This window comes from Enhydra lutris, unplaced genomic scaffold (assembly GCF_002288905.1).
Source record: "Enhydra lutris kenyoni isolate GAN:26980312 unplaced genomic scaffold, ASM228890v2 scaffoldscaffold55, whole genome shotgun sequence".
NCBI lineage: Eukaryota > Metazoa > Chordata > Mammalia > Carnivora > Mustelidae > Enhydra > Enhydra lutris.
In genome coordinates, this window is record NW_019154139.1 from 8171965 (window position 1) to 8191926 (window position 19962).

The window sequence follows — 19962 nt, forward strand, 5'->3', positions numbered from 1 at the left end:
TGTTTTCCAGGAGACTTACTGATTCTGACCTTCTGCTGTCACTGCTTCTAATGCCCCGCTCCCTAAGTAAACTTGGGATCTAGCTGTTCTTATACCCTCAGCACTGCAGAAACGAAGTGCCCACTTTAAGCTAAAGAACAATGCTAATCAGATTTTCAGCAAATAATAAGTGGCCTCTTTAAAGAGTGAGGTAAGGAAGACAGGTTTATTGCAACACTGGCCTTTGGAGCCTCACATCTCCCCCAGCATGCTGGAGGAGAAGACCAAGAGTCGTCAACCCACCTGCAGGATTCTGCCACTCTCCTGGATTGTCTTGGAGCCCAGAAGGGACAGCTACTCCGCAGTGCGACTGGCCCCTTACCACAGTTTTCGGGAAGGTTGGCATATTTATCCTGTCGGGATTTGCATGCTTTTGTTTCCTCCTTAATTCACTGTAGGCTTTTTATCTAGTCCCTGTTCCTCTGCAGCCGGCCAAGCTTTGACTCTGGATAGTTTACTCTCCCAGAGTTTTTACTGAAGCTTGTTCAGCCCTCAGCAGGCAGACGACTGAGCATGGTACCATAGGGTGCACTTCACGACCTGATGGGGACAGTGTTTATGATGTTTTTCTTGCTCCCTTCCTTCCGCCCTTGCACAGCCCACGTACTGAACCCAGATTATGGAAGAAGGAAGAAAAAACTTTCTAAGGTGGGATTCTTCCCATTTATGTGGGTCAAATGCAGTGTTTTATTAGTGAAACATACTCTGGCCATAGGTTCTAGACAAATAAATAGGGAGCTAGTGATGAGGACTTTAGTTTCTTCTGTTAAATACTGAAAGTGGATAGATAACCTCTGAGATCTCGTAACACTAAGATATCATAATTTAAAATAAAATAATATTTGGAAGGCTTTTTCTTTATACTTATACTGAATGTTAGTTTGGGTTGTTGGGGCTGGCCTTACCAATCTTTTTAGTAATTGTAGAGTTATATTAGAATTACATCCACATGTATGAAAGATAGCAGGAAACTGTTTATTAGATTAATATCCATGAAGGATTTTTTCCTTTGTGAACATCCCTCTTTTGTGTTTTAAAACTGCTAGGAAAATATTGTTTGGGAGTAGAATGGACACATTTGAATTCTGCAAAAAAGTTCAGTAATTCTTTCAGGAAAAACTCTTGAGTTACGAAAAAATATGTGGCAGGGAGTAGAGACTTCATTCAGATTCTAACAGATATGAATGGAGAAGAATTGTCAACATTTTCTCTCTCCTAGCTTGGGAAACTTCTCCACTATTGGTTATATAACTGCTACTTTTCTAAAAACTTAGACATTTCTTTTGATTTCTTAAGATCTCTTTGGGACTTTACTAACATTTGACAGGATGGTTTGAGCTTGTGGTATCAGCAGTGAATGAATCCACTGACGAGGAGATGAGTGATTATCAGTGCCCAGTTTGCGAAGAATGATTTAAAAAACGGACTGAGAGGCAGTTGATTTTTTTTTTTAAATATCTAAAAGTGTTATAATGTCAAAGAAACACCACAGTAACATTTCAGGGAAGGTTATTTGAAAGGGAGAGACAGTATGGCTTAGGACCTAAAGCTTTGGGATGCCACTGTTGACTTTTTGTGACCAGAAGATTATAGTGTTTCAGGTTCCCAGTATGAATATTAAATAGCTTTGTTTCAAGTGTAGCAGTGTATAGGAAATAGAGATGCAGACTTGGCATAAGTAGGATCAGAATGGCAATTTTAGACAGCTAGCCAAAGCAATTGACTATATGTTTTTCTGATTTTATACTGTACTTGGAACTTTGTATCTAGAATTGTCTGTTGGATCTTGAGAGAACTCACATTAAGTTTTCTACCAGTACACATTGTTTTTTAAAAATGATTGTCATTTTATAAGCTGCACAGGAGAAATACATTGTGCATTAGATAGTGAAAGTATAAAGGATGTCCAGGATTACTCCTTTCAGGCTGAAGCAGGTGTTTGAGGGATAGAGACAGTTCTTCCTTCAGATACACAAAACTACCCAATGGAAGTGACTCTTCTCAGTCTTGTATTTTATTATTATAGACAAATGCCTGATGATAATCTTTTCCTTCTTACATATTTTTCTTAGCTCTTTATTTTTCCTAAGTTTAAAAAAAGGGATTTTAAAAGGTGGCACACATTTCTCAAGAGAATTGTTTAGGACCATAGGAGGCTATGTGTGATACTTTTCCTGCTGTTTCAGTTGACAGCACAAGGATAGGGACCACACTTTAATTTACCCCTTATGGCATTAGGACCTGTGGTTTTCTTGACTTTGGCAAGGATCAGAACTGTATTTTTTTTAGAAGCCTTGAAAGATTGATGTCTTGAAGTTTAATGCAGCTTTCTGGTACAGCACTGGCCAGTACTGTATCAGCATTGTCCAATACAGTAGCTACTTGCTATAGTGGCTGTTGAGCCTTGAAATGTGGCTGGAGTGACTAAGAAACTGAATTTTTAGTTTTATTTAATTTTAACTGAATTTGAAGAGCACAAGTGGCAAGTGGCTACCATGTTGGATAGCATAATTTCAGACCCTTCACAGCCTGACCTTCACCTGCCTTTCTGGCTACCTTCTACTCCCCTTTCATAAACTTCATTCTCCATCTAAATTGGGATACATTAGTTATGTATATAACATATACATATAAGAACATATGCATATATGTTCTTAACCTTATAATATTTCCTACCTCTGGGTCTTGGTAGTTTTTGGGTTTTGTTCATACCTAGTGTATAAAGTCCTCCAGAGAAGGTTTATATGCTGCTGTTCCTACAAAGCTTGCCTGATCCTTTTTGTACTCTAGTGATTTATTCTCTGCAAACTCATAGCACTTATAACACTGTCCTTGATTACAGTGATTTATTTCACATTTTTTATCCTCTCTATTATATTTATAAATTCCTTCAGGGGTTTAGTTTTTATGGTTGTATGTATGTAATTGGCTTACCCCTTTCTCTTTTTTCCCCCTTTTAAAGTGCTCATTAGTGAAGTGTGTTTATACACAGTAGGTGGTTAATAATGCATCAGCTGAGTTAGTCTGCTGAGGGAACTGTGCTTCCTGGCACTAGAGGGCAGTATCATGCCCATAAGCAAAAATGTGTTCATCCTAAATGGGATACATTTTGAGCACTCCATCCTAATTGAGTTTTATTCAGTATCTTATATTAATAATTCTGGCCTTCAAAAGAAACTCTGATCCTTTTAAAAAATATTTTATCCATTCGAGAGAATGAGAGAGCGCACGCACGAGAGCACAAATGGGGGCGTGTGCAGAGGGAGAGGCAGACTCCTTGCCAAGCAGGAAGCCCGACATGGGTTTCTATCCCAGGACCCTGAGATCATGACCTGAGCCCAGGCAAACGCTTAACCGGCTGAACCACCCAGGCGCCCCTCAGATCTTTTAATTGTCAATGATATTAATAAATAACCTTTCCCTACAATTGTCTTGAATTAGATTTAGAATATGACCCTGGTCCAGGAGATTGGTGAGATTCTCACTGGGAAGAAACTTGGTACATCTGAGAAACACTGGCCAAGGCATTAGGTGTCAGAGATAATTCCTTGAGGGCTGAAAGCCTTTTGTGGTAGGCAGCTAGCGTTCCAGCACTGAACTGATAGTCAGGAACCTGAAGTTCTTGGTTTGATCTTGCCAATGTGAGTTTGGCTAAATTACTCTAAGCTTGGCAAACCAGTTTCTTTCGTTGTATCATGGGTATGATGTCTGCCATCCTAACTCATAGAGTGAAATAAGATCATATGTATGAAAATAGCGTTGTAAAGTATTATATATTATTTTTATGAGCTATTTTTATTATATTTCTTATTTCTCTTCTCAGTTCCTACTGTGTAACCTAGTACCAAGGCACGTACATAGTAAATGATTAATTATAAATATTTATGACTTTTTTTTTTAATATTTTCTGTAAAGAATATACTCTGGTAAAGGCTGATGAGAGATGCATTTGCTCCCACCTAGGCTGCTCACACTGAGAAGTGACTATAGTCACAATAGTTTGGTTGACACATATCCTGTCCTTTGGTGTTATGCAGCCTTAAAATGAGCTGTATGTGAGATAGATCTGTATGGGTGTGTATAAACTAAATACGTATATAAACTCTTTTTTTAGTCTCCTCTCTAGTGAATTTATTTTTGTGGATGTCCTACCCTTCCTAATATTAAGTTAAAATACTCAGAATAAGCCAATTACTGCGGGGGGGTTTTTGAAACCATAGAAAACCCTGTTCAAATACAGTTATGTAGCCAAAACTGATATAGTTTGGAAATATGCACGAACATATTTTCCTACAGGTTTGTGAGTTAGAAAAGAAGCCATTCTAGGGGCGCCTGGGTGGCTCAGTGGGTTAAAGCCTCTGCCTTCCGCTCAGGTCATGATCCCGGGGTCCTGGGATCGAGCCCCGCATCGGGCTCTCTCCTTGGTAGGGAGCCTGCTTCCTCCTCTCTCTCTCTCTGCCTGCTTCTCTGCCTACTTGTGATCTCTGTCAAATAAATAAATAAAAAATCTTTAAAAAAAAAAAAAGCCATTCTAGAAGAGGGCAGCGTAGGGGTGCTTTTGTTGAGAACAGGCATCAGCATGGAGCCTTCTCTAGTAAATCATTAGATGCATCAAATAAAATGTTCAGCTGAAGTTCCTGCAATCCCACAGTTACCAAACACTCTTGCTAAAGAGAGTTGCAGTCAAAATATCTGCAATCGAATCATTTCCTGTTCGGGTTTGCAGGTGGGGAACTGTCTGAAACTGCAGTCCTGTGAGATTAGTTATGCAGAAGATGCCTTGGTGGGATAGGCCTTGACATTAAATGACAACCTAGCAAGTGTGAGGGCGAAGAGGGTACCCCGGGATCCTACAACTAACCAGACCAAGGCATGGAGATCAGGATATGCAGGCCCACTCCCATGGAGGGATCTGAATAAAGCTTCTGTAGGGCATTCAGATATGTGCTGAACACACTCGGGCAGCGGGCCAGGCAGATGGCACATTCCTGTACTGACCTTCGGAGGCCTGGCAGATTACAAAGCTAGCATTGGAGGCGTGGTTGTGCTCTGGCACGAACAGCCCCAACAGCCTGCATTGCGTCCAGCGTTTGGTCCTCCCCAGTTGAAGGGATGCTTTGGGACTGGGTAGGTATCCGAGTCCACTTAGGGACTGGCCTGTATTTTCGTATCCCTCTCCCTCTTGGAGTCGACTTTTACTGTCAGCACAGCACCAGAAATGACTCACATCCTCTAAGAGATTCCTCCAGACTGGGGATGACCCAGGGTTAGCCTTTGAGATGCATTGACTCCCCTACCTTCCTACCCCAACCTGTCTTGACTAACTCACATTTTTAGGTTTGACTAAGCCTTTCATAGGAAAGATAGGTGGGGGCTAGGCAAGATAAGCTGCAGTCACCTGTCCCTTCTTTGGTTCCAGGGCATCCCTTTGGCTATGTAAAGGAGATTGGGTAGGACACACTTCTTAGGCTCCACCCCCCCCCCCCCCCCCCCCGCTTTCCTGTTGCCCTTTTGATTTTTTTTAATCTGATACTGAGCCTCTCCTCCCCCCACTCACACACCAATGGAGTCTCCTAAGCTATTTCTGTCGGTTTAATGATCTCCAGCTGTTGCTGTAGTTCTGGCTGTTTTCATGCTTTGATGAGGCAGAAGAACCAGAAAAAGAGGGGTCTTGCTTGGGTATCACACGGAGTATGAGACAAATGTAATGGGTTTTGTTGTTGTTGTTGTTGTTGTTGTTGTTTTTCCAAAACAACTAGGGCGAGGCTTCTTAAAGAAGGCTGTTAATACTGGGATGATTTGAAAATGCAGGAGGAGGGAAACTACAAGCTAGTCTTTCTGGGACATTTTAAAAATAAGCATTCTGCTGATAGGTGTGGCATCTTCTGCATCCCTCAAAATTATGTTAGAAAAATGTGGTATGTGGTAACTGGGTAATTGTTTCATTACTCTGCATTCTACTTCCATTTTAGCTTTGGAGCTGGAATGCCCCCTCCACCCCTGGTCTGTGTTGAAGGAATCAAGCATCTAAATCCAAAGGATTCTATGATAGGCAAATGTATGGAAATCATTCCTGAAGTGGCCAGAAAAGGCATTGATTTCAGTTCTGCTTTAACTCAATGTAGGTTTGTTTCGTAAAATTTTGTGCAAAACCTGTAGTAATGACATGTTCCACTTGCAAATTTGACCACACAAACTTCAGGAAATACAAAGTTGCAGTTCTTCAAACAACATGAACTCTCTTACAGTTACATATACATTTACTTCTGAGATGTTTCCACTAAACGGGAGAATGGGGAGTAGGAAAATCCTTCAGTAGTTAAATGGGCTGCTGTATTTTAATAGACTGGCTTTCCCTTTATGTATTTGATCTTGAGAACTGTAACTCTTGCAACAATTTTAGCTGATAGACTTATAGCTTTCATACTTCACATGCTGCATGAAATTTAACTCCCTCTTTTTTGCCTTTCTGTCTTCTACAGAAAAGAACAATTTTGCTGTAGCTTTACCAAAGTTAATTTTAAAATACTTTAATTTTTTTTTTTTGAGACAAATAGATACAATTTTACATCACCTAGGACTTAAGGAGAGAAGCTATTATTTTTTTCCCTTAAGTACCCATGGAGAAATTTACATATAAATATTTTATGAACTTTCAGATTTTATGTGTGTATTTTTAGCACATGTGGCCAAATTTCTCAGTTCTAATCACCTGTTTCCTAATCCTTGCCCTAGAGGAAATTTGTTTTCATTTATTTTATTTATTTATTTATTATTGTCATTTTTAATACATGTGAGTGGTTTTCTTTCTTTCTTTTTTTTTTTTAATTTTATTTATTTATTTGACAGAGAGATCACAAGTAGGCAGAGAGGCAGGCAGAGAGAGAGGGAGGGAGAGAGGAGAGAGAGGGAAGCAGGCTCCCTGCTTCCGGGGCTCAATCCCAGGATCCTGGGATCACAACCTGAGTCGAAGGTAGAGGGTTTAACCCACTGAGCCACCCAGGCACCCCTTATTTTATTTATTTATTTTTTAAGATTTTATTTATTTGACAGAGAGAGAGCACAAGAGGGAGAGCAACAGTGGGAGAGGGAGAAGCAGGCTCCCCACTGAGCAGGGAGCCCAGTGTGGGGCTATGTCCGAGGACCCTGGGATCATGACCTGAGCCAAAGGCAGACGCTTAACCAAATATTGATCTCAGATCAGGTCTTGATCCTCAGGATTGTGAGTTCAAGCCCTACATTGGGCTCCACACTGGGCATCTAGTCTCCTCAAACAACAACAAAAACAACAAAAATCAGGATTTACCTTTTTATTTTTTTCTCAAAATGTCGGTTAAATGAGCTGTCATTAATTACTGCAAACACTTGAAAGTTAATTTCAAAAATGGGAAGAAGCTAAATAGGATAAGCCTGTCGGGAGAGTTTAAAGTACTTTGGTAGGAAAAAAACTAACTTACTAAATATTTACAGAAATATATGGGGACATAGGCCTCCCTCATTATTTCAGTCCTGAGTATTCTACCATGCTGTGTCTTTCAGGGCCACATTATTATTAGAGATCTAGAAAGAATAAGTACTCTAATACAGTTTTAAGGGAAAGAATTTTTGTCACTTCTGGCTTGCTGTAGAACAACCATGCCCTGTTCCAAGTTTTGAATCTGTTCACCTGTCACCTACCCTCAGCAAAGTTGGGTGCAAAATGTCAGCACCAGTAATACCCGCAGAGAATAGCAGATGAGATTCAAGGCTGCCCACATTTCCTGGGTGAACGTGCAGAACTAATGCTGCAGGGAAAACACTGTTCCTGGTGCCTTTAACTTTGGAAGGGTTTGTTCAGATGGCCCTGCCAGTCTAAAGGAAGCACGTTCCCAGTGTACCTTCACCCCATTCAGATGCCTGGTGCAAGTACGTGTTATGCTCAGATCTTTTGTGATGGAGTTAGCTGTCTGAGCACTGTGTTATGGATCCTCAGGAAAGAGACCGATGACATCGAAGTAGCTGGCAGTTTGAGATCTGCCCGCTGCGTTTAAAGAAAGACATTACTTCACGGGGGAGATGAACAGCTACCTAAAATGAAATGGTGAGCCCCAGATTTTGAGGATATGGGAAAGAGTTTGATTTACTTACTTACTTACTTACGCATATTATTTTTGTTATGCCTCTGGCATTAAATGTGTTGTAGCAGAAAAAGCATAAGCTTTGATATCAGGCCAACTTGTGTTTGAACTCTGGCTCTACCTCTTACTAGCTGTGCACACAGTTACTTAACCTCTTCGAACTGCTGTTTATTCATCTGTAAAATGGAGGTAATACGTACCTCACATAGCTGTTGAGATGAAATGAGTCACCGTAGTGGTACTTCCCACTGAGAGTTCAACAGACTAGATTCCTCATCTCTTATATCTGAGTTTCCTTCTCAAGACAGGCCTCTTCTCACTCACTGCCTTTGTGCATGTTCTATTTCTGCTGCCTGGAACACTCTCCAGATCTTTTCAAGTTTTATCATATTATGTAGGATTTTGTGTAAGAGTCATCTGTCTCTTCCACAGGCCTTCCATGTGTACTTTGTGTAGAATTACCACCCCCAGTCACTCTCTGTTCTTTTATTCTGCTGTACTTTTCTTCACATAATGTACCATTGGAAATTATAACATAAATAACTTACTATGTTTCTCCCACTAGAACATATGTCTGTGAGGGCAAGGACTTCATCTATCCATTTTCCTGCCGTATCACCTGGAATAGTGCCCAGCGTATAGTAAGTGCACACTGAGTATCAGTTCAGTGAATGAATGAATCAACTCAGAATCTCTGCGACACCAGGGAAAACCCCTGGCAGAATGCAGGAATGAAGTTGTACCAGGAAGCAGGTGCTCTCTGCTTTTCAGTGTGGACGTCTCTGCACCGAGAGCCAAATGGGAAGTAGGCCTGTGAAGTTCTCTTATGTCCTTCGCCTTCTGTCTCTGGGAGGAGCCCCTTTGAATGACCTTTACACGTTGGCCACTATCATCCTGTTAGTCTCTATTCTTTCTGGAATTTTAATATAAGGAGCCTTTTAGGTTCTAGATTTCTGAAATGCCCTGTGCTATTCACTGAAATCACCTGGATTTTCCCTACTAGTAAGTAGATAATTTTTTTCCAGCCACATCATGCAGAAAGCACTATTAATAGTGTCATTTTTAAACATGAGGAACTGGCCTGTTTTATGAAGGAAGAGAAACATAACCTATAATAGTGGCTGAGAGCTCTGGCTACAGATCGAAATGGAGCTGGGTAACCTCAGGCAAGTTGCTTAATATGTCTTATGTTCAATTTCCTCAGCTACAAAATAGTATAATAATAGCACCTTCCACATAGCTTTGTTTTAAGAATTGAATAAGATGGGGTACCTGGGTGGCTCAGTCAGTTACGTGACCTTGATTTTGCCTCAAATCATGATCTCAGGGGTGTGAGATTGAGCTCTATGTCAGGCCCCAGCTGGTCACAGAGCCTGCTTAAGATTCTCTCTTTCCCTCTCCTTATGCTTCTCGAGGTCCCAGCCCTCTCTTTAAAAAAAAAAAATTAAGTTGCCACATGCATGTTTTCACTATTTTATTATTTCATAATACAGAGACCTTTTATATAATACATAGTTCAGTGGCTCGAGTTAGATTTTCATAAGCTTATCCTTTGTAAATACATGTCAGGGTAGATACACAAGTAACCTACATTTGCCACCCCAGGGAGATACCTGATCTCTCTGCCTGAAGGTCTGAGAGTATTCAGGTTAAATAGATAATATTTATCATTTTTTGGTATTACTTCTGATATCTAAAGCAGATTATTTGAGAGATCACTTAACTCATGTTTATACAATACATACAGAGGTAGAAGAGAAATTTATAGGAGTGTGAAAGGGTTGAATAATTGAGGATATTGATAAAACAGTCCAACTTGAAATCTCATAGGTGGTGTTTTGCATGTGTGATTTTATTTTTTATTTTTTTAAGATTTATTTGTTTATTTCAGAGAGAGAGAGAGAGTGAGCACATAAGTTAGGGGAAGAGCAGAGGGAGAGGGAGAAGGGAAGCAGACTCCCCCCTGAGTGGGGAACCCCAAGGAGGGCTTGATCTCACAACCCTGAGATCATGACCGAGCTGCAGTCAGTCACTTAACCCACTGAGCCACTCAGGCACTCCTCGTATGTGCGATTTTAGAATTAGAAATTTTTCTCTTCAGGATTACATTGTGGTTCATTGTATTTGTTTATGCCACATTCATTTTATATTTTGAATTTATTAGAAGCCCCATTATTATTCTTAATAATTAGTCATGTATAGGAATGAATCCATAATTTCTTTCTGTCCAGTAGATGGTAACGTTTCAGTTTGAAAAACCTGACCCTTAAAATAATTTAGTAATTGATTCATAAATTTTCTGAAGGGAGAGCAAATCCATGGTTTTTTTTTTTTTTAAATAAGCTTTTTATTTTGGAATAACTTTACGCTTACAAAAAAGTCACAGATAGTATAGAGAGTTCCCGTATACTCTTCACCCAGTTGCCCTTATGTTAGCTTCTTATATAACTCTGGTACATTTGTCAAAATGAAGAGGTTAACATTGATATACTACTAAGTAAATTCCAAACTTTTGTGGCTTTCATATGCTTTCCTGCTGATTTCCTTTTTCTGTTCTAAGATCCAGTCCAGGGTACTTCATTGCATATGATTTTTAATGGTGAATCGGTAGGATCCCAGAGAGAATTACCTTTACTTTTCTTACCTCCACCTCCTTTTGTCTTAACTCTGGATCTGCAGGTCCTTTTTTCTCCGGCAACAGATGAATGACCTTTCTGGGTCCTTTAACCACTATTTCTGTATTGACAGCTTGGAATTTCAGCAGCATGCTTTGAACAATCATCATACATTCAGTTTTATTAAAGAACGGTACTGATCCTTCTGCTTTTCTCTGGGTCTTAACTCTTTAGACATACCAGATTGAAGAGAGTCTGGGAATAGAGGGTGCTTCTTCACTGCCAGAACTGCCTTCCAAAAGGAAACACTTCCCCTCTCCATTCCTTCCCTCCTTTTCCCCTCTCCTCCAACTGCAGCTCCCTCCTGGTTCCCCCTGCCCCAGAACACACAGGATATGATTTTAAATAAGATGTTTTGATAGAAGGCCCTTTTACTTTGCAAAATAGAACATGTCATTGGAAGTATGGTACCCAATTACTAGCAGTGTCCATTCCTGTCCTAAAGAAAAGCTAGCTGAGATAAAGATTTATATTCTAGGAAAATGTTTATAGTCCGTGTTATGGTTTTACAAAGCACTTTTCACATATGTTGTAGTTTTTTGTTTTGTTTTCTGTTTTTTAGCTCAAAGCATGGGACTTACTTTTAGGAGTTGTATTATAGAGGGAAAATTGAGGCTAAAAGAAGTGACTTGATTAGGTAGCAACAGAGCCAGGACTAGAACTTGTGTCTTCCGATTCTTTCTCTGATGTTCTTTCTTCTTCCCTTACAGGTCAGTTCTGTAAATGTATTGTATTCACTTGCAACTTATAAAATATTCATATAACCAACCCAGTATGCATTGCTTGCCCCATTCCTTAGAAATTATAGTTTGGTTAACAGTAAACCCTTCTGGTTAAGGGTAGGACTAATTATAGAATACATTGGGGCCTTAAAAATGCTCTTGTTTGGGGTGCCTGGGTGGCTCAGTCAGTTAGGTATCTGCCTTCAGCTTGGGTCATGATCCCAGGGTTCTGGGATCTAGCCCTGCATCAGGATCCCTGCTCAGCAGGAAGCCCGCTTCTCCCTCTTCCACTCCCCTGCTTCTGTTCCCTCTCTTGCTGTGTCTCTCTCTGTCAAATGAATAAATAAAATCTTTAAAAAAAAAAAAGGCTCTTGTTTATATCAAAAGCACAAGCCAGAAACACATTTTTGGTGCAGTGTACACTGTGCTAACACATTCAGGCTGGTCCCCAAGTTGAAGGGAGAAAATTAGTCATGAAAGGGTCTAGAGAAACTTAGAGGTGAGAAAGTGCAGGGGAAGAGAACAGTCCCGGGGATGCTGGAAGACAGAGTAGGGGCAGAGAACCAGAATGCAGGAGAGGTGATGGGAAGGAATAAGGGAGCGCAGATGCCTCACTTTCTTTTTATATCTTTCTCATCTCTTTCAGGAAAGATTTGTGGGAAATTAGAATAAACGGGGACTTAGAGGAGTGTTTTACTTTTTGGGAACAATCTCAAGAAATTACTTGAAACTTCAGTAAAACTGAGCATGAGGATAAAAATTTTTAAGGCCCCATTTGTTGTTTTCGCTGTTCTTACCCCACGTAGCAAAGATTTTGTTTCTCCATGACTTCCAGTGTTGGCACTGTCACCTTTGTGTTCTCAATGTGTGTAATATATATATATATAATATATATATATATATATAATATATATATCCAAATAGTTAAATATATATATATTTAACTATTTGGATTTTTATTATTTTTTAATTTTTATTTTATTTTTATTTTATTATTTTATTATTTTTAAGATACCAACACTTCTTTTTATTATTTATGTATACATGTATATCACACATAAGACCAGATGACTGAATTTGATAGGGACCCTTAATATAGTAGGGCATATGTATTAGCTAAGTTGCATTTTCCTATGACTTTTTTTTTTAGAAGATTTTATTTATTTATTTGACAGATAGAGATCACAAGTAGGCAGAGATGCAGGCAGAGAGAGAGGAAGGGAAGCAGGCTCCCTGCTGAGCAGAGAGCCCGATGAGGGGCGTGATCCCAGGACCCTGAGATCATGACCTGAGCCAAAGGCAGAGGCTTAACCCGCTGAGCCACCCAGACGCCCCTTCCTATGACTTTTTAAGTAAAAGTCTAGATTACAGGCATCAGATCTTTTCTTATCGCATCGTAGTTACTCATTTTGATTCTCTCTTAAGAATTCCATGAGAATGAGAACCATGTCTTATTCCCATATGTAGTACCCAGTACTCTTGTATGAAACCTTGGGTTTGAGAGTGCAAAAGATCGCGAAAGGATGTATTGAATAATGGAAGCAGTCTAATTGCTTAGTTGGAATGTGGTGTCTGAGTATTTCTTTGAAAATACTTTTTACTTTTACAAGTACGTATTTGATGTTTGTTTTTGTACAAACTCCACCAAAGGCATCGACTTTGGTCATTGCTGTATCCCCAGCAGCAAGCAAAGTATCTGGCATGTATAACAAAGCCTCATATTTCTTGAATGACTGCATAGGGAGAGTTTTGTCAAGAAACTAGGGAAGAACTGAAGAGGGCATGAATATGAGGTGAACTGGTGTGCTTACCCACTGGTATGTGAACTGTAAAGCAGCTGAGTAAATAAGCATAAAGTGAATACATGAAACTGTGTGCCTGAGCTTACTTATTTTAATATAGTTTACCCCGAGGTGTCTCTTTTTTAAGGAGTTTTAGTATCTTAAACAATTGGCTATGTATAGTAGTAAAGAGGAAATGTGAAAAGTTAGTTATTACAGAACATATAAAGGAGAAACTATGAATTCCAGGGTCTGAACTCTGTCATGTCCTTCATTCTTTTCTTGTAAAACATGAATCATAACTCATACTTATTTATATGTGATTTGCTGTCTGTTTCCCTGCTGGACTGAAAGCTTTATGGTAGCAGAGACCACAGGTACCCAGCACCTAGCACAGGGCCCGATGTACTTCAGTTGTTTGTTTGTTTTTAAGATTTTATTTATTTATTTTACAGAGATACAGCAAGAGAGGGAGCACAAGCAGTGGGAGTGGGAGAGGGAGAAGCAGGCTTCCCATTGACTGAGCAGGGAGCCTGATCCGTGGCTCGTGGCTCGATCCCAGGACCCTGGGATCATGACCTGAGCTGAATGCAGACGCTTAACAACTGAGCCGCCCAGGCGCCCCACATTAGTTGTTTAGTAAACATCTGTTAGATGAATGGAGAACCGTCCCCCTATCCCAACTCTGACTTTGTATTTTGGTCGTGATGCTGTAGAGTAACCCAGGCAGCAGAACATGTGGGCTAATCCCCTCTTCTGGGAGTACCCTTCACCTGCTTTTAATCCTATATTCTAAGGATGAAACTAGTGAGTACTTGGAGAATATAGCCTTTGGTTCTAAGTGATAGGTGATGTGTTTTTATAAGTTATAAAATCACTAAATGATTTTTTAAGGTATACAGGATAAACTGAAGTATAAAATACACCAATAGGTATAATTCATTGCTACACAGATGAGTATTTGAATTATTAGCATGCTAAGCTTCACCTAAGGCTAAAACCTACTCTGTTCCTTCTCTGATCTTCCCAGTGAGACAGATTCTCCAGTTTGGAGGTAGAGGTAGTGATGTCTGTTGCTGAATAAATTGTGTGTTTGCTTATTTATTCTAGGACTGGGACCTAAAGGTTATTGAGGAGAAAACAATGGATGAGTTACTAGGAGATCAGGCTTTGGAAATGCCCTTGCCGTTAGAATCTTCTTTGAAGAGGTCTTCCTGAGCAAAGGATAGTTCCAAGGGAGGGTTTTTGTTCTTTTGCTATCGTTCCCATACTAATCTCTTTCCTGTTCTTTTCTGCTTCCCTCATAAATACTTAATCTCCCTATTCTAGAAGCCTTTGTGGAATCCGTAATGGACAAGTATCAATAAGCTGAGAACAGCATGCCAAGCTGCACGTCTCCCTCCCTAGTGAAATCCAGGACTGCCAACCAGTGGAAGCCACAGAGCTGGGCTTGAGGACATACCACTTATTTTTGGCTTTTCCTTTCCAATCCTGATTGATCTGTTTGTTTGATGTGTCCATTTCTTTGGTGTTCCTCTTGAATGCCGTCAACATACTTCCATGGTTTTTACAGGGCAGAAGCACATGAAGTTTACTCCTTTACTTTGATTTCCCAAGAAGCCAGTTATTCAGACAGCACTGGATCAGTCACCTTTGTTGGAAACAGGTGGAAAATTTGGTTAATTCTGTGGGGAGTGCGGAACCTAGGGTTCCCCGCTTTACTGGTTTGGTTTCTTTTTATCTCAGTCCTTTTTCTGGCAGCTCAGTCGATGCACCATCCATCAGCTTTAAAGACATCTGTTCATCTATATAAAGGCTGCCTGCACAGACCCATTTAGAAACAGATGATACATTAAATTTGTGGAATTCAGAAACAGTGAAAGTATAGACTCGTGCATGTACACAAATAGGTATTTCTGTTTAGTTTTTATCCACGTGGGGAGTGGAGAGGAAATCTGAGTATAATGAATAGAAAGATTTTGTCGAATTCCTACTCTTTTGAATCTCCTTGGTCTAGCACCGGCGAGGAGTGTAGCCATCTGAAACTAGTGCCCGGTACTGCTTGGTGATGGTGGATGTACATTAAATGTGTGGCCTCTGCAATGTACCCCTGGCTGGAGTACCTTCTGTAGTGGACCCAGCACATGTGGCTCTTATGCTGTGTACGGAAAGTGAGTTATTAAATGGTTTCTTCTCAAATGAATAATCCCTCAACTGATGAATTACTGAATGCTACATCTGAAACAAAGGATGTTAGTTATGTTGGCTAATTGGATTAAAAATAAGTAAAATGAATAATCCCTGCATTCTGGAAACATAAAGGCATTTCATTTAGAGTGTTTAGAATTAAGAGGAATTGAGCTAGACTAAGGAAAGCAGAAATTCATATGTATCTATTTCTTTGTAGTTGAAAGTTTCAGAAGTGGGTTCCTTGCATCTATACACAGCCAAACAGATCAATTCCAAAGTACAATGATGTAGAGGCTGACAACGATCATTTAGAGTTTACTGCCTAGGTCTTTTTTTCTTTTCCTCCTTATAAACGTTGTTTGAGTTAGCAGGAGAGGGTTTGGCAGTGTGTAAAGTACATGCTTGCAGTCAGGTTGTAGCAATACCCCAAGATACTACTGATAAAGGGTGAATTCTATTATGTGAATGCGGAACTTGGTCGGATTTCAGATAAGCACGGAGTTGGGAGTTCACCACTGAGAGGGCACAGGATAGAATTTTCAGATAACTGAACTTTAATTTCATTTAGTTTTACAGATGGAAAGATTTGTTAGATAAGCCTTCCTCTTTGAGCTAGACCTGTTGAAAAACAAAGGCTAGATCAACCTTTACTGTGTTCTCATAAAAAAACTTGAATCATAGTCTTAACTGTTTGCTCTCATGAGGCAATAAGCTTTTCAGTCAAGAAGTTTGCGTCACACCCCTTATGCCCCTATCTGTACATGGGTTGTTTAGGAGGTCTGCTGATTGGTATTTCAAAATTATTTTTGGATAATGGCCAGAGTTTTCATTAGTTATTGTTTCTTTGAAGTGTTCAGACTTACTGCATTGTATTTAGGTTTCTCTGTTCTCAGAAATCAAATCAATTTGTTACATTTAATTGTTTTCTAATAACTCATATTACACTGGGCTTTAGGAACACTATATATAGGGGCACCTGGGTGGCTCAGTAGGTTAAGTATCTGCCTTCAGCTCAGGTGATGATCCCAGGGTTCTGGGAACGAGCCCTGCATTGGGCTCTCTGATCAACGGGGAGCCTGCTTCTCCCTCTGCCTGCCGCTCCCCCTGCTTGTGCTCTTTCTGTCAAACAGATCAATAAAATCTCAAAAAGAAAGAAAGAGTACATATAAAAGATGACAGATATTTTCCCTTCCTTCCTCCAAGGAGGCATATGGCATAGTATTAAGTGTCCCACACTGTAGAATCACAAAGGGCTGGGTACGAATTCTTATGCCCCCATTTTTGAGCTGGGTGACCCAAGGCAAAGTTTTAAAGGTCTGATCCTTAGTTTCTTTATGTGTAAAATGGAGATAATAATTGTATCATCCTCATAGGGCCCCCCTTTTTTTAAGTTAAAAATGTGTTAATCACTTAACACTGGGCCTGACACATAGTGACATTCAGTGACTCCTAGAAATTAACTATTTGCATTTTATTGTTATTATTAGTGTTGCTGCTAATCTGTGGTTCTAATTTATCTGAAATCACATTTGTAGGTTAGTTTAAATTTATTTTACTAAGTATCACTCAAACTTCTTTCACCCTGGCCTGAACCACATCCTTTTTCCTTAGTCCCTTTGTCTATCTCAGCAGAGAACCAACCCAGGTGGCCACATTCCATGCCTGTTGTCTCGGCAGTACAGGCTGCAGAAGACCCTGAAGAAGCAGAGAAGTAAGAATCCCATGTTCTGGAATCAGAATGTTTAGGTTCAAATTCTGTTGTACCTCTTATTAGTGGGATAATTTTGGGTAAATTACTGGATCACTCTGGGCATTATTTTTCTACCTGTAAAATGGGATTAGTAATGTCCATGTCTTTCCATAGGTATGTTAGATTAAATGAGTTAAAATATGAGAGTACACAGAACAGTGTCTGGCACTGAGCACATCATCTATAAAATGTTAGCCACGAGTGTGTCTGTTGTTTTATCCATTTATTCGGCAAGTCTTTGCTTTTAAGTGTTAATTTGTAAAAATAATAGTAAAAGTTATAACTTCCTGATAAGATCTCTCAGACTGTATTACCATTTTGAGATACAGTTCAGTTCAAGAAACAGTTATTAAATACTTACTGTGTATTGCGTGTATATGGAGGACATATATTAATAAGGTATATTCTCTGCCCTCCAGGAGTTTATAAACTGGTAGGAGAGATGAGCTATATTCAGGGGGTAACTATTACACAGGGTAAAATACGACTATACTTTTTTATTTATTTTTTTTTTAAGATTTTTTTTTTTAAAGATTTTTATTTATTTATTTGACAGAGATCACAAGCAGTCAGAGAGGCAGGCAGAGAGAGAGGAGGAAGCAGGCTCCCTGCTGAGCAGAAAGCCCGATGCGGGGCTCGATCCCAGGACCCTGAGACCACGACCTGAGCCGAAGGCAGTGGCTTAACCCACTGAGCCACCCAGGCGCCCCAAGATTTTATTTTTTTATTTATTTTGATAGAGATCACAAGTAGGCAGAGAGGCAGGCAGAGAGAGAGGGGGAAGCAGGCTCCCTGCTGAGCAGAGAGCCCAATGCGGGACTCGATCCTAGGACCCTGATCATGACCTGAGCCGAAGGCAGATGCCCAACCCACTGAGCCACCCAGGCACCCCACGACTATACTTTTTAGAACAGATGAACAGTAGCTCACGGGAGGTCTAGAGTAGTTCTGCATGCGTGGGAGTCAGGAAGGTAGGTGAAAAGTGTAGGCATTTCCAAGTGAGTGAATAAACAGTTGGGCCAGTACATGGTACCTGAGGAAGAGTAGTTGGACAGGCTTGACGGGGGCACTCGCCGCGGGAAGGGCCCTCCACAAGTAAGGTCGCGAGCCAGGAGGCTGTCTGTGCAACATGGCGAGGCTGTGGCGCCAGAAACTTGGTAAGAGGAGGAGCGTGAGGGAGGTGGAGGAGTCGATGGTGCCTCAGAAACCTTAATACGAGTTTGAGGGTGGGGAGGTGCAGGGATTGCAGATCGTGATTCCATTTTTTAAAGAGATAAGAAGGATGGAAAGTGGGTTGGGTTTTTGGGAGAAAGAGCTTCTGCTTTGGACCCGCTGACTTTGAGATGTATTCGGGACCCTAGTTATGGTTCCGCCATTTCTGGAGGCCTTCTTAAAAACTGCTCTAGGAGTGGAAAAGGCAGATAACCTAAGATAATAGGATTCCTGTTAGATGCAGGTGTCCCTCAGATGTGACTTGCAGAGACCTTATGATTGAAGACTTAGCACGTCAACAGGCTTTCCCTGGCTCCTAACCCTCCTTCTCTGAATGTTTGCTCAGTTACTTAGCCTTCGTATACAGGCCTTGCCATGGTCATTCCGCATGGTATGCGGTGGTAACGCCCTTTACGTTTCATTGGCATTTGAACTAGAGATCACTTACTTTTAACTTTAGAAATGTTCTTTCAGGTGTTTGGTTAGGTAGTGCTGCCAGAGTGGAAACGTGAGACATACTCGTCACCCTCCCCTGTCCCGGGTGCACTCTGACTCCTGTCGCTTGGTGGTTTCACCCCAACAGGACAAAGCTCGACGTGAACAGTGAGAGGAAGAAAGAGTTATATTGATGGTAAAATGGTTTCTGGTATAGAGAAATGAATTGTTTAGTGAAAATAGGTGTAATTTTTAGGTACAAAAGACAAGATTTTGCAGATAACCTATACTTCCTCATCTGTGTGAGCACGGTATCATTCACCACACTCACGATGGTAAACTCATGCTGCCAGGAAGACCGTGCAGAACATCTAGAAAGCTTTTCCTGCTGGGTGTTGGTCCTCATTATATTTCCTTTGAGTTAAGAACTTGTGTTTTTTTAGTCTTTGGAGGAGGATACAGTGTTGTAGGAGGTTTTGAGCAAGAGACAAGACTTGGGTACTTTGTGGATTGTTATCGCCCTGCAAGACCCTTCGCAACTTCCTCTCGCCGCCCACAGCAGAATACGGAAACCCTGCTGTATCAGGCCACTTCTGCAATTACAGACAGTCACGATTAAAGGGATCCTTCTTTCACACTACACCCTTCTGTTCTGAGACTCTCTTTGTATTTGAAAATGTGTCTTTTATGGTGGAATGCCCAACTGAGCCTCGGTCTCTCCTCTCTCTTTGCCGCCCTGCAGTGCTGCAGTTGAAGCTCCAGCAGCGCCGGACACGAGAAGAACTGGTGAGCCAAGGGATCATGCCGCGTAAGTGCCTCTCCCTCGCGCTCCGCATCTGCTGGAGCTCGGGGTCCATAGCGCGTGTGTGCCTGCTGTGCCGTGGGCCGCATCTAACAGAAAACAGGGGTGACAGGTTTCATTTGTCCCTCTCTTAACTTGTGCTTTTCCAAGTTCAAGGACTTTCGATCGCTGAATGCTATGATACTGCGCATATTAAGTTCAGTGAAACAGACGGCACTGGGTTGAACGGTGCCGTTGAA

The 19962-nt window shown here is 40.7% G+C and overlaps 1 protein-coding gene across 5 annotated transcripts in view; it reads left to right on the top strand.

The window, feature by feature from the left end:
• LOC111157478 (megakaryoblastic leukemia (translocation) 1) overlaps positions 1-19962 on the top strand; it is a 104383-nt gene that overhangs the window by 36734 nt on the left and 47687 nt on the right. For 2 of the 5 annotated variants that reach the window (XM_022518898.1, XM_022518899.1), the window contains exons 1-3: positions 15464-15505; positions 17136-17235; positions 19664-19729. In XM_022518898.1, the coding sequence (XP_022374606.1) occupies positions 15479-15505; positions 17136-17235; positions 19664-19729 (193 nt within the window). In that variant the 5' untranslated portion in view covers positions 15464-15478. Of the gene's footprint in view, positions 1-15463; positions 15506-17135; positions 17236-19663; positions 19730-19962 lie in introns of those variants that run through there. The other 3 variants (XM_022518901.1, XM_022518902.1, XM_022518900.1) reach the window with 2 other exon arrangements.